This window comes from Podarcis muralis, chromosome 1 (assembly GCF_964188315.1).
Source record: "Podarcis muralis chromosome 1, rPodMur119.hap1.1, whole genome shotgun sequence".
NCBI classification, from domain to species: domain Eukaryota; kingdom Metazoa; phylum Chordata; class Lepidosauria; order Squamata; family Lacertidae; genus Podarcis; species Podarcis muralis.
Genome location: NC_135655.1, coordinates 87,398,432 through 87,413,399, shown reverse-complemented (window position 1 = coordinate 87,413,399; position 14,968 = coordinate 87,398,432). Strand labels below are relative to the sequence as shown.

The following is a 14,968-nucleotide window of genomic DNA, read 5'->3' as shown; positions in this document are numbered from 1 at the left end:
GACCTGCGTAAAACAGCCCTCTCCCCCCGCTTGATTCCCAGCAACTGGCATACAGAGGTTCAACATAAGCCTTCACTTCCACGAGTTTGTCCAATCCTCCTTTAAATCCATCCAAGTTGGTGAACTTGGGTTTCGTACCATCTTTTCCACCTAACACTTCTCAGTTGAGGTGGCTTACATAGTTGAGCTGCAAGACTTCAAAGCAATGTACTCACATGCATGAAGATGCATGCTCAGACCCTATGTAAGCTGCATGGGGGCTGGAGTGTGTGTCCACATTTATAGGCCTGTGCATGTTAATAATATACGGTGGTGCCATTGGCCTGAGCTATTTGCCTATAGGTAATAAGTCTAAAACATTGGTTTTATTTGTATAAACATTTGCCTGCTTTGGATTGTTTAAAATGTTTTGCCCTGCATAAGAAGTACACAAAGCGTAATAGATGTTGTACATCATTACATTTTTCATGTTTTTGTAAGTAAACCTAGACAAGGAGGATGATTTATTGGTGGTGACACCCTCCATTTGGAATGCCCTCTCCTGGGTGGCTCAAAAGGTTGAGACAGTAACCAGCTTTAAACAACTGTTACCAAAACATGCTTACCCAAGCTTTCGCTCATTTCTAATTCTTAAACTTTCTCTTTCTTGTGCACTACTCAAATTATACCTATGATATAGTTCTACAGGACTCAGTTTTGGCTTCTAAAAATTTATTTGATGGTGCTGTATTTTAAAATGATTTTATATTCACCTTCACCCTACCCCCTTAATTATATTTCATGTAAATGTATAGATTTCTTTTTATATTGAGAGGTATACCAATTTTACCAATCAATCAGTTAGGTGGCTGTTTTAGTACTATGAACACTGGGGTGGGAAAAGCAATATAGAAATTATATATGAACACCCAACACTACCTGCAAGTTGCATAGTAGGATACAATAATGAAGCTGCAGTGCTAAACAAATTAAGGAGTAAGCCCCAGAGGACACAGAGCGGTTTACTTCTAGGTAAAGCATGCACTGCATTTTACCAAACTACCCTGCAGTGAGTGTTCTAATAATTATTGAGATGCTGTACATGAAACCCTGTCAGTACATTAAGTATAATTTCCAGCTATGTCATAGCTCAACTGAAATCTGAAATCAACTGAAACTGAATTATCCATTAAATTCCACTGGGTCTACTCCAAGCATGACTTGTTGGGTATCACTCCGAAGCATTATGTAAATGCCAAGTGTTAATGAACTTAGAAAAGACAAAAAACAAAGTGGAAATAAATATTTGTTTTATTAACACTTAGAAGTGCCATTCTCTATAGTCATTCCATAAGCTCATAGGGTTACATCCAGTAAACCTTTGCACCATAACCTTTCCAGAATTAACTTGGAAGAAAAAAACCAACCTCCAATCTTTCATTGTATTAATTCTTGCAGGTCCTCATGCACAATCATCCTACACGAAGATGTGTACCACCAATATACAAATTTCATAAAACAGAAGTAATTTGGTCAAACACAGAATATAAACATGGCTTCTTTTTATAATCAATAAAAAACCCAAATAAAATAAAAGCCATTTACCAGCAAAAAAATGACAGGTAAATACATAGTTGTTGTTTTAAAAAAATCAAAATGCTTTTATACATTTTGTACAAGCACACTTTTGAGACTATGACAAGGTCAAAATGTGCATGAAGAATGGAACATACCACACCATACCAGGCTATTAGTAGGCTCTTTAAAAAAAGAGAGAGAGAATACCACTTTTCCTAACTGTTGGTTTTTGATATCCACCAGTGTGCTATTTACCCAACATGAGAATTTTTTGTTGGCAAGTCTTATGAATCATACAAATAATCTTTCAAGCCATGAACTAGGCTGGCAAATTTATGTATTACTTGGTATTCTGCTAGTACCTTCAACATGCTTTATTTTTTCCCAGTACCAGAAAATAAGGAAAGTGTTAAGATCAAGAGGGAAACATTACATTCAATGTAACAAAAAAGAACAGGCAATAAAAACATCTGACTTTTCTAAGATTGGTTTTGTGTCTCAATTTTCTCAAGCAGCTCTAAATTGAAAGATTGCCTTCAGCTTTTCAGAACAGTACTATTATTCTCTGTATCACAGAAACATTTTTAGCTCTTAACAAAGAGAGAGAGAGAAACCTTACAAGACAAACCATACCATTATCCAGCCAGAGTGTTTTAATATACAATTCATGTCTAATTTTGGAAATACAAATACATTTTGAATGGTTAAAAACAAAAAATAAAATATTTTCTGAACATCAGCCAGCTGAAAATATATTTATCTAGTAAATTATCTCTCAAAGCTTTTATATATTCATCTAACTAAATGCAGTACCTTTAAAAAACAATTTTTTAAAAAACATGTAGAAATGAAACTGGAATAGGTCTGTGGGAAACAGGACAGACAGTACATAGAAGGCATTTTATGTACCCTATATTTGGAAAGTTCTTAGACACATTTACCACAATCCAAACTCTGCAGAGGATCTGCCACATATTTGAAGCTCTATTAAGCAGTGGCTTCCCTGTTCCTGTTCACGCCATGCTTCTGAGAAGCTGGGTGTGTGCACTCTGCACATCAGTGAAAAAGCATTTGGAATCTGGCTAGCCTTCCAGCCAAATAATGGGCAAGCAATCAGAAATGCACTAGCTACAAAACAGAACCAAGTTAACTGTTACATTGAATTCATGATGTTAGATGGTGGTCAACTTGACCATATTTGACTGGTCAACTGGCAGGTGCCCCAAATAGCATGGAGTGAACTGGGAAGTCCCTATTCACACAGAGTTCAGTATCTGTGTCAAAGCTCTGCAGGTACAACCAAGTTGCTGGATTTGGACTATTGTGGGGGAACTAGTAAGCAAAGCTAATGTCCTGAGTTCCTCAACCAAGGTAAAGCCAGAAGTGGACACGCATTTATACGGAATCTAAAAATCCTCATTCAAAACAGTAGTACATTGCACACGTACATAATCCGCATACACTCCATAACAGTTGGTCAGAGTATTAAAACAGTGTACAAATTAAACAATTTCAAAAAATGTGCAAAAAAGTTAACATTGATAGAAAAAAACACCGTTGTGTACATACGTTACAAACTGTGCCCAGCATTCAAACAGAGAGTAAAAACATTTACAGAGAAACCAAGGGATTAAATAGAGAATTTGACAGCTGCATAAAAAAATGTACATTAGATCCAAAGGGTAGATATACATCATCATCATTATTATTAGCTTTTTTAAAAGCAAAAGTCTGCTTTAACCAACATCTCTTCCCCATAACTTACAGTGACATTTTCTTAAGAAAATGGTGCAAGGTACAGATGGCAGGCTGAGCACGTTTGGGTTGCAATTAATCAAGTTTCCACTTTTGGACAAACATTATCAAGCTTTAAAATTGTGATACTAACAAATAGCAAGCCACGTGAAATTTAGACAGATTACATACCCTGTTCCAAAAAGAAAGCACAAACCTTTTATTTTAGGTCATGGTGTGTGTGGGTGTGTGGTGGTATTCAAAACTGGGACAATCCTTTTTAAAAACAGAGTTTGTGAGTAGTTCAACCTCTGATATTAAACTAGTCTGTGAATTTGTTCAGTGTCTGACAACCTAGGAGGGGTCTCAGGAGGGAGACATCCTTTACCAACAGGGTTTGAACGCATTACAGTCAAATAGCCAGAGAGAATTTCAGTAACCTTTTGTAGTTATTCCTTTCTTATTAAGGAGAGAGGAGGTCAAATCCATTAAAATATATGTATATTAAAATAACCCTTCTTCCTATACAAGACCCCTTTCACCTGACTCCAACTACTTCCAATAGCATTAGTTTTGTCAAGTACTCTTATTTTAGAAATGCAGAAAAAGTTGGCAGACGCAAGATAAATGAATAAAATGCTTTTGATGCTAAGTTTCTCAGTAACCAGCAGTTTAGAAATCTTAAGTCCTGCTCACTTGGATGCATGTCTGACTTACACCGAACCAAGATAGCCAAGGGAGAAGTATTGTTCTGAATTATTTGGAATAAAATGGACTACTTCTCCTGTAAACTCTGCAAGGTTCTGGTTTGCTATGGCACAAGAAATACTTTGGCCTATTATACTGACCTAAAGATGCACCTCCTTCCCTTCAGCTGCAAACTTTGAAGCCACAGAAATACAACTTTTGGTGGTTTAGACCAGGGGTGGTGGAGGGGGAGTACAGAAGTACTTAAATGAAAGGTGAAGATATATATATATAATCTATCCAAAACTCCAGTGCTAATATGTGGTGATCATAGTTTAAACAAAGGGCAAATTTTGACATGAAATACATATTTCATTCCAAGTATTTATGAAATCTCCATAAAATTCACTCTACAAAATTAACAAACTGGTGATACTTTATTATGCTGCACGATCTGGTGTCAAGTTTCATCACATCAGCCAACCATGGCTTTGATCCAGAGAACTACAAGCAGTTTTCCATCACAGAGCAAGAATCGTCTGCTCCCTTTTCTGCGCCGCAGTGCTCAGCGGCCCCCCAAACACCAACTCTGGTTTCGGGGGGCAGGGTTATTGGGAATAGTTCAGGATATGATCTTCCCCTGCTTGATGCAGATTGAAGTATTATTTATTTATTTTTTTGCTTAAGCAAGGCACCTTTGGATCCCACATCCGTTAACCTGGCAATCACTGCATGATGCTATGTGTGCCAAGCCACATTTATAGCATAGGCAAGCTGTACTGCATGCAAGCCTTGATACCATCTTGTACTTACACCCAGCAGCATTTAAGGATATCATCAAAAGCCTTGTCATAAGAATGAACTTTTCAAGTTTCCAGGCCCTACTTTCAGATCTAGCGTGTAGACCTCACAAATCTGCCATGAAAATGGCTGGAGGTAGTGTCTTGGGAAATGTGCTGCTCCCTGTGGAGGTTTTTGCATCCATAGCTGCCATCCACATGTTCTGCGAAGCAGAGCAATGTTAAAGAATTGCTGACATTTCAAGGGCACAATTTGACAAAGAATCTGGGTCCAGCTCCAATTTCAGCCTGCGATTTCACAATCACATTTATTTTTCTTTAGCAAGCTGGCCTCTTGTGAAGCAGAGAACTTCTTTATCCTTGAGAATGAGGACACAAGAACAATTCCTAGATTCATTCCATCAAAGCCAAACTGTGTCCTAATTTTACTGCTTAAGGTTCAATCAATTCTTCTAGCATTGTAGTGAGAGACCAAACTTCCGTGGACAGAGGGTTTTTTTGCACGGCAGTCTTTACATATGAACTCGTTGCTGTATTTAAAGTTTGTATTTGAGGTAGTCGCAATGTTTCCATTTATTTCTGTAATTGTAATCTCCAGAATAGAGTGGTTATGCCCACATGAATAATCACGACTGACAGATATTATTCCGCACTGAAGCAGCCCACCATAACTGATGCACCATACCCACCGATGTTGCCCATCTTTTGTACGCGTTCTAGATTCCATTTCTTCTGCTTTAATTGTACAATTTAACTGTACAATTGCAAAGCACAGCACACAAAATACTAGTCTTGATAAGGCTTGAGGCTTATCAAACCATTCTATCAGATGATGCAGGTCCACATTATCAAGCTTCTTCCTAGAAGTTCCCATATCAATCTGCAGGACACAGTGTGAAGGTCAGTGTAGTCACTGCCTTGTGACCACTGCACCATTTCAGGCGTAGCTTTTTCTTGTGACAGATTCCTCCAAGTTTTCATGAGTATTTGCTCTATACTTCGCCTAAAGGCCAATTCTGGTCAGTTCAATGGATAGCATAAGAATGTTTTTCCATTAAGAGATTAAGCCAGGGATGGGTTGATGGGGTGCCTCCACCATCTACAAAGTAGAATCTAACACATTTAGCATTATTAAGTATATGCTGAGAAGAAATGAAATATGTGGCACTGCAATGTAAAAGCCAATTCCAGTTTCCAACGCATTATGCATAAACACACATTTCTTTTTTAAGTAGGAACATTTCTTCCAATGGCTATCATTTCTGAAAGTTTCAGATGAATTTATGTAAGTGTGTAATAGAGTATTTTCCATACCAAATGATCTTTCTCCTAGCTCCTGCATAAAGTCGGATTTTGGATCAGTTGTTATATACACCTCCACCTTTCATTTAAAACCTGTAAGATTTTCCCTGAGGTATGGATCACTTTTCAAATTTTGCTGCTGTACTAGAATCTCCTTGCTACGTCAACAGGGCTAAGTCTTTACATCAACACTGAACACGAGTCAGGCAATGCCCAATAAAGCACTCATTAGCCCCTGCAGTTATGGTAGTTATCAGGACCTGCACATTTTGCTGCCCCCCCCCCACCACCACAAGGACTGGTGTACCTTGCAAACCCAGGAGTGAGCCCTTGAAATTCCACAGAGACTACTAAGCATAACTCTTACATCACACAGTTTCATTGGCACCCTTAAAAATATTTCTGCTCACATAGCCTCTTGGGTTGCACATGGAAGTTGTTATGTCCAGCAAAGCTTAAAAATTGGACAACAATTAACAGTCTGTAAGCTAGATAAATATCACTTTGGGCTGTGTACAGGGGTAGAAAAGCTTTGGTTTGCAGTGGTTTGCAAATGCACACATGCCAATAATACATAAAAGGAACCAACCAGCAATTAAGTACTGGTATGCTGGTGGTAGTACCTTTGCTAACTTCAATACCACCACAAGGACTTACATTCAAACAAATAAAGTCTGTCCCCAGCCCGCATAGGCGTGATATATTCCAAAGATCACATATTTTAAAAAAGGAAAAAAAGGAACTATATTGTGAATGCTGACAGGCTCTCTTAAATACCTGCAGCAGTCATCAGACACTGCTGCAGAGATGATTGAAAGGATTGCTAGTGCAACTGACTCATTGATGCAGCATTAAATCTGGACAATGGCAGGAACAAGGTTTGTCTCATATATATATTTCTATTTATATATATCAATAGAAAGAAAATGTGTTATTTGAAACGGCATCTGATTTCTCTATACAAAAGCAATACTGTCACATGCTTTAAGCCAAGGGCTGGGAACCTGTGATCTTCTAGAGGTCCTATCATCCCCTAACCAGTGGCCATGCTGACTGGGATTTAACACCTTCCTTCAGAATAAGTACCATCATAGACTATATAGGGCAGCTGTTAGCAGCTCACTGAACTACTGGACATTAGGGCAGCTGCAGCATTAACCATGCATTCTGGAACAGAGTGCAAGAGTCAAAGCCTGGGTTATTTTTTAAAAACAAGAACAATGTGGTGGTAGAACTTCCTACTTCCCACTTAGCTTAAGAATAAAGGACACTGTCAAACCAAATTAAGTGCTATTGATTTCCAGTGGCGAGAGTTAAGTGTTTGTTCAACAAGCTTAACATTGGCTGCATTCTGAGTATTTGTATAGAACTTGGCTGGCGGGGGTGGTGGAAACTAGGTAGTTAAATCTGAAATTTCTGCAGACGAACAAGTAACTTGTAACAACTGGGAATTTGCCATTTTCTACATTTCAAAGACTGATCTTGCTGGTCCTGCATCACTTGTCCACTACTGTAATTAATATACAAACAAACAAAATTAAGGCATACAGATAAAGGCACTCTGCTTGATTTTTGTTGTTTGTATAACTAAATAGGTTAAGTTTCACTCCGTGGGGTGTGCATCTGAAAAATGAGTGCAACAAACTACAAAAAATAAAATGCTTTAGAAATCTAAGGACTAAAGCGTAAAGCTTATGCTGCAGATTCAAATTGCTTCCAATAGACTGTACATGATTTTGGTGAAACTTCATTTTTCTTTTAACTTCAACAAATCATGTTAGGGTTGTTTCCTGATTTTCAAAAACTTATTTTAGGTATCAAAAATCTACAGACAATGGCTGGATTCCATGTCAATGTTTTGTTCATCCAATTCTTCTCCAAAAGTTGACAACTTTCAGGATATACCAAATACAAGACATTATGACACTAATGCATTATTGCATTACGTCATTTCTGACTGGCTAAAATGTGCCATCAGTGTGCCATCTAAATTCTGCTAAAAACAGTGACAAAAGCCAACTAGCATGGCTGACAATTGTTGCTGCCAGATCTGCAACTTATGTTTGGAGAGATGAATCTTTATTTTGCTTTGACGGTTCTTTTACCAGCTTTTTGTTGTTTCTAGTTTCACCCTAGAATGATCATTTGATCACAGTCTGCTCCCAGACCAATTTCTCATAATTGTCCTTAAGAAACATGAAGAATATTCATGATTTAAAATTTCTCTGCAAATAGCCTATACATGATAGCAGTTGTTCGCAAGGTTATTGGCTTCATGGCCTCATTCTCCCTGCATCTTTGGAATTCTAGGAACACAAGAATTTTAGAATACACACCTAGAAAGGGGGGATTTAATGAACTGACAATGTCACTAGGATTCATTATGCACCCCAGTGCATGGGGGAGGATATATGCAACTTATTGGGAGATCAGTACTTTTCTTCTAAATAAAAGTGTACACTTCTTGTAGTTGTTGTTAAAAGGCTCTAAGCGGTTTTGTCAGTTAGACAGCAACCCACAAAGTAATCATGTAAACACTCTGCTGTCCCATTTGGCAAAGTCTTAATTGTAAACAAAATGGTAACTTTTGGGCTCCTTAACATCAGAGCTGCTGCCATTCACTAAAATTCCTCACTGCATTTTTTGGTTTGGTGACCTCAGTGACCAATTCATGTGAGGCAAAGGGCTTATATCCAAAACTTGCACTACATTAAGTGCAAAATTGCTAAGGATTAAGAATCAGACACCTTTGATCCACTCCCCATGCTGCTTAGGGGGCAAATCACAAGTGTTTTTAATAATAACTAGCAACAATGTTGCGGGACGCGGGTGGCGCTGTGGGTTAAAGCCTCAGCGCCTAGGGCTTGCTGATCGAAAGGTCGGCGGTTTGAATCCCCGCGGCGGGGTGCGCTCCCGTCGTTCGGTCCCAGCGCCTGCCAACCTAGCAGTTCGAAAGCACCTTCGGGTGCAAGTAGATAAATAGGGACCGCTTACCAGCGGGAAGGTAAACGGCGTTCCGTGTGCTGCGCTGGCTCGCCAGATGCAGCTTTGTCACGCTGGCCACGTGACCCGGAAGTGTCTGCGGACAGCGCTGGCTCCCGGCCTATAGAGTGAGATGAGCGCACAACCCTAGAGTCTGGCAAGACTGGCCCGTATGGGCAGGGGTACCTTTACCTTTACCTAGCAACAATGTTAAAGAACCACTGGGACTCCTATATAAGCATGTGTTTGTGACAGTATTTATGTCATCTAAATGGTATTAAAGACAGTAGTTCAGATTTTTGAAATCTCCAGAGATACTTATCTCTCTGCAGCACTTTTACATTGCCATTGTCAAGACAAAATGCAGTACTGGGGGGGAAAGGCACAGAAAGCAGGCACCTTATTCTGCTAGGTTCCCCGAAACCCTTGTCTAGCCACAATAAGGAAATGGACCTGCAGCTGAGAGAAACAAGCTGTGCACCGCAAGCTGGTGGGTTAATATAGAATCTGAATGCTGCCAAGCTTCAAATAGTTCCTTTTAAAACAATTCAAGAAGAGTTTAAAATTCATATGCTGCAATTCATACATTCTTTTTGAAGTCCATTCTCATACTTTTTGGTAACAGAAGTAACCTTGTTAAAATAGCGCAAACTTTTGAACTGCATGCTTCAGCACAGGTATTCAGAGACCAAAATAAACAGAGATGCAATTTGAACCCTCTAGCCCTCTGTCAAGGCTCTGGTTCTTTAGAACAAAGGAAATGGGAGGATGAAACAGCATACTACTTCAGATCATAAAGCGGCTTTAAAACAGATTTTGGGTTACTGTAAGCTGCTCTGTTTAGGAACAAAAAAGGTGTGGGAAAATATGTAGATAGTAAGCAATATAACCAAAACCCATAAGGCTCCCCCCCCCCCATCTAGTAAGATTTAGGTTGCAAAGAACTCTAGAAAAGCAGAACTCATATCTGTGTAGCCTGCTAGTAGCATCTACTTGCTTTGTCCTAGAGAACTGCACCCAGCTAAATAACCAAAAAGCCTGACTACAAAGCAAATTCTGTTTGGATTTTATTTGAACTCTGAATGCCTGAAGCTCTGAAACGACTCTAAACGTTTGCATATTCCCCCTAAATGACCAGTAAGATGTATTGTCCTACTTGCTCTATGTTGTACCTACACAACTAATACTCTAATAACATTGTTACCCTTCACATAATCAATGAGTACTATCATACCTGCACACTATAAAGTAATGTTAACATTTTTAGGCCCCTTTTAACTGCTCAAAATTTAGAGTTTCAGAGATTCACATTCTCCCTTCAGGTTCCACAAGTGAGTGGTGTGTAATAAGAAGCCAAAAAAAGCTGACTTTATTTCCTTCCACAAGGATCTCTCCTAAGATTATACTGCTACCCACCCTGAACAGTGGGAAAGAAAAGAAAACCGAAACCATCACTACTCCTCCTCTGCCTCAGACACTAAAACAGCAACTATGGTATAGGTGGCTGAGCTAAAGATAAACAGGTTAAGGCAGATCCAGACTCCTAAAAGCAAGCCTCATTTCTAGATTTTAGCACATTTTTCCATCCTCACATTTTAAGATTAAGTCTTGGTAACTTTCCTAGGTGCTTTTTAAAAAAAGTTCACTCTTCCATCCTCTCCTCAATCATGGCTTACACATATCTGAGACTTCTAAAGGCAAGAGGTGATACGACAAATCCCAAATGATTAGCAATCCAATAATAAAAAGCACCAAGAGACACTGTTCTTGACACAGCTAAACAGCAAGGGTAGGCAGCCAGTGACTTTAGCACCAAATTTATATTCTGCAGCTCAAAACAGATATTCAAAGAATCATGTTAAAAAGTGTACACTACTGAATGGCATCCAAGCTAGAAACCTCTTTCAGCTGTTAAAAAGGAGGAGATACGAGAGCCATTTTCAATTATCTAAAGGGCTGTCACATGAAGATGGAGCAAGCTTGTTTTCTCTGCTCCAGAGGCTACAAGTTACAAGAAACAAGATTCTGACTAAACATCAGGAAAACTTTCTGACAGTAAGAGCTGTTCAACAGTGGAACAGACTTCCATAAGAGGCGGTGGACTCTCCTTCCTTGGAGGTTTTAAAGCTGAGATTGGATGGCGACCTGTCATGTATGATCTAGTTGAGATCCCTGCATTGCAGAGGGTTGGGATAGAAGATGATCCTTGGAATCCCTTCCAACTCTACAATTCTATGACCACTCAGCCAAAAAGCAGGTGAGATTTTGATGAAAATTGGAGGGGGCAAATCCAATGGCCCAGTCCTATGCGTATTTACTCAAAAGTAACTATTGTCTTGTTTAATGGTGCTTATTCTCCAGTGAGTGTGCTCAGGATTGCAACCCTACTTACTGTTTTCTGTAGAGGGGAAGGTTCATTAAACATGTTCCTCAAATCACTGCACTGGAGGAAGACTTTCAGTTCAACAAGTCTTTAGCTGGTGCAGCAACACTTTATAAGAGGTCACTTACAGGCTGCAATGATTGTCTGCTAGATATTAAACAATTCTAAACAGTGACAACGGAGTAGAGCAAGGAACAAATATGCTCAACATAGTTTGGTACACTTTGGAGACTGGGGAGTCAATACTTCCAACTTAGCCTCATCCCACATTCTATTAATGGACCAAACAATGCACATTTGTATATGTTTACTTGATTTGCATGTTTTACACAATTTGCATAGTTACAGTTTGATCAGAGTTTAGAAATCTGAACCTTAGGGATCTTCCTACGAGGAACTGGAAAAAGAGTGTATAAGAAAGATGAGCACACGTCTGTAGGAGAAGACAACAGATAGTAGGCCACAGAGGGATCAATACCTATGGTATAGAAGGAAAGTCAATCACTGAAATCACACCAGACTATTATACTTCTTTCTTTCTTTTCTGGTAGCAAAAATTGACCATTTCTTTTTTATTCACAATTAAAAGGATTTGCTTCTTTAAGAACTAAAGAAATTATTATTCTTAGAAGTCCACTCAGTATGATAGTTTCTACATTAGGTACTATATTTCATAGAAAACTGCAAGAGTCTCTTAGTGTGACCTAGAGTAAATTTTGTTCAATAAACTTTCAATTCCCAAACTTTGAGTGCTCTCATATTGCTCTGCATCCTTTAACCATAGCTAAAGGATCAGATATTATCTCTAAGCCTCTTTGTGCCCCTGCTCCCAACTGCAAATTTCCCTTGTTGGCTTTAACCACTTACAACTGTAAACAGGAGTTAGGGCTTGCAACTCTTATTTCTAACCTGTGGCTAAAGAATTGGGAGTGTTATATACATGCATGCAACGTATCACATGCATAGCATTACATTGTTCCAGATCTGATTGCTGTTGAGACTTATGAAATTTTTTAGCTTATTAATGGAAGATAGTGTCACCGACTATGCACTGTCCATGTAATAGCTGCACAGCTGCAGTATGTTTGGTTTGCCAAGGATGCTTTTATTCAGGCTGCACTGAATTTCCCTAGGAAACGTTTAATAGCAGCATTAAGAAACATCACCTCTGGAAAACAGACACTGTGGCACTGGAAACTAGAATTATTTCCTTTCAGGTACTTTTCCCAATTTCTTGAAGGGACAGAAAGCATTAAAGCATTCTAAAGGGGTTTCTTTTCTTTTCAAGACTATATTCAGGTGTACAAATATGAATGTACACATTTGGGATAATAATGTCAAATCTGAAATTATTTTAATTACTAACAGTCAGATAAGGTATAAAATGCACTTTAGAAAAAGGACAGTAAAAATGGTACCTCATTCTTTGTGCCTCCATCAGGGTCAGTGTGCCGGAACTTAATTATATTGTTGCGATGCACATGGAAACCTCCATATCTATTTCTACTCAGCTTGCTTTCTCTTTTTGCTTAAAAAGAAGAGGGATCGTCTACACTCCATATAAAAAACCTGGAAAGCCAAAATTCTGCAGGCTCACCATGATGCAAATTCTGCAAATACTATTTGATTATTAAATCAAATGTACTTAACACAAAGACTTCTGTTTAGCATCAACATAAATGGTAACGGCTTAATTTTATCACTGATACCTATTCAAGTACTTTAAAATTTCATCGTAAGCATGATAATAAAGGAAGGAAGGAAGGAAGACTGGGTCTCATTAAGTATTTTATGCAACAGACAGACCAGTTGGGACAGCATGAAGGATGCAGAATAGAAAATTATCAAGAGAGAAACTAGCCTTCACCCTGGCCACCAGAGGCCCCGTCCAGCACAACTCATTGCGGTTCTTAGCAGATTAAGCAAACTAACTTGTGGCACGTTATGTGAAGCCTGTTCCTCAACTGTAAAGGTTTATGGATCTACAGTAATCTGTTTATCTACGATTCCTGGTCTAGAACATTCACACATCAGAACTACTTGACTCAAAAGACTCTTGAACTACTTCAGCTAGGGAACCCTCCTGTATATTCTTTTAAAATTATAAATATACATTTGGTTGCAGGCGATGCACTAGTCAGATTTCTTTTCCAGAATCACCTTGGTCGGCAGTTTGAGTTTGCAGCTTTTAAACCTGTTTCCAATACTGTGGATGAGCCTCATGTCAAAGCTGAAACACAACCAAAACCTCCCAGGGCATCTATCTACATATTACAAAGAACAATTGGACACATTTTCCTTTTCTATATCTGCTAACAACATGTATATTTTTCCTGCATCCTGAGTTAATCAGTAGTGCTAGGAAAAAAAACCTTAACACACAATTCCTGGCAGTCCCAATAACTTGCCTTTCCCCCCTTAAATAAGGAATGAATATGTACTAAAGTGCTTTATGCGAACCACATCAGTACATTACCAAAACAAAAAGATCTTAAGTCCTAAATGGGGAACGAAATCTGCAGTGTAAATATGCAGAGATTATTAACAATCTATATGAAATAAAGAATCAAGAGAAACAACTTCTCCCTTGTCTTTTCTCAACCTTGTGTAAAAAAAAGTGCAGTCAGAAAATAAATGCAGTAGGTGACAGCTGGGTTGAAGCAGGCCATCAGTGATAATGTGCAAACGTGTGTCTTAGCAGTTCATCTGCGGATGGTCGCAATTTGGCCTCAATAAATATTCGCTTCAGAAAATCCCGACCGTGGTCCGAGACATGAGGTGGCAGCTGGGGATTGGTTGGCTGTGTGGCAATTTTAAAGATGGCAGCCATTGCTTCAAACTCTGCCCAAGGTGGTTTCTCCGTGAGCATTTCTACCACGGTACAGCCTACACTCCTGTAACAGTCAAGAATGAAAAGCAAGTTGAAGTCACATAAACTAGTAAGTATCTCTACTATCTGCAGTAAGCAGACAGGGATATCTAAAGAGCACAACTTACATTCAGTTCAAAAGACTGCATTTCTTTCACATGTTGGAGTAGTGCGTATTATACCAATAATCAGAACATAATAATTTTGTTGCTAGATCTAATGATCAATCTATAATAACCTAATTACCCAACAGCACCACAAAGGGTTTGTACACTTGTAGACACATTTACCTAAAAACCATAGGCCAGCAAAAGTGCTTTGTGTTACACTTAAATTAATGATTAATCTCTAAAATGGTGGGAGACTGAAATTGTACTGAAGAAAATTAGAATAAGAAGTTTGGAGCTACATTAACTCAATATTTAAAGTTGCCCCTCAATTTTAGAACTGGCTGTTCCAGTTTGTGCATTTTGGTTTCCTCTGAAATTTCAGACTGAGCCAGACAACTCTACCAACTCTCACTCACAGGGACTTCAGAAGAGAGCCACATTGCCCTTGTCGAGAAAAAGGGCATACAGCATTTTCAAAACAAACAACTGCATTTTTTTATGTGGAAAGGTTTTCGATGCTTATTGTTGTAATAATCTTATGCAA

General features: G+C 38.7%; 1 protein-coding gene across 1 annotated transcript in view; it reads right to left on the bottom strand.

The window, feature by feature from the left end:
• Positions 1 to 1,272: 1,272 nt before the first annotated feature.
• Positions 1,273 to 14,968, bottom strand: part of MAP3K2 (mitogen-activated protein kinase kinase kinase 2) — a 28,719-nt gene continuing 15,023 nt past the window's right edge. The window contains exon 16 of the mRNA XM_077934514.1: positions 1,273 to 14,339. Within this exon, the coding sequence (XP_077790640.1) occupies positions 14,114 to 14,339 (226 nt within the window). The 3' untranslated portion in view covers positions 1,273 to 14,113. The remainder of the gene's footprint in view (positions 14,340 to 14,968) is intronic.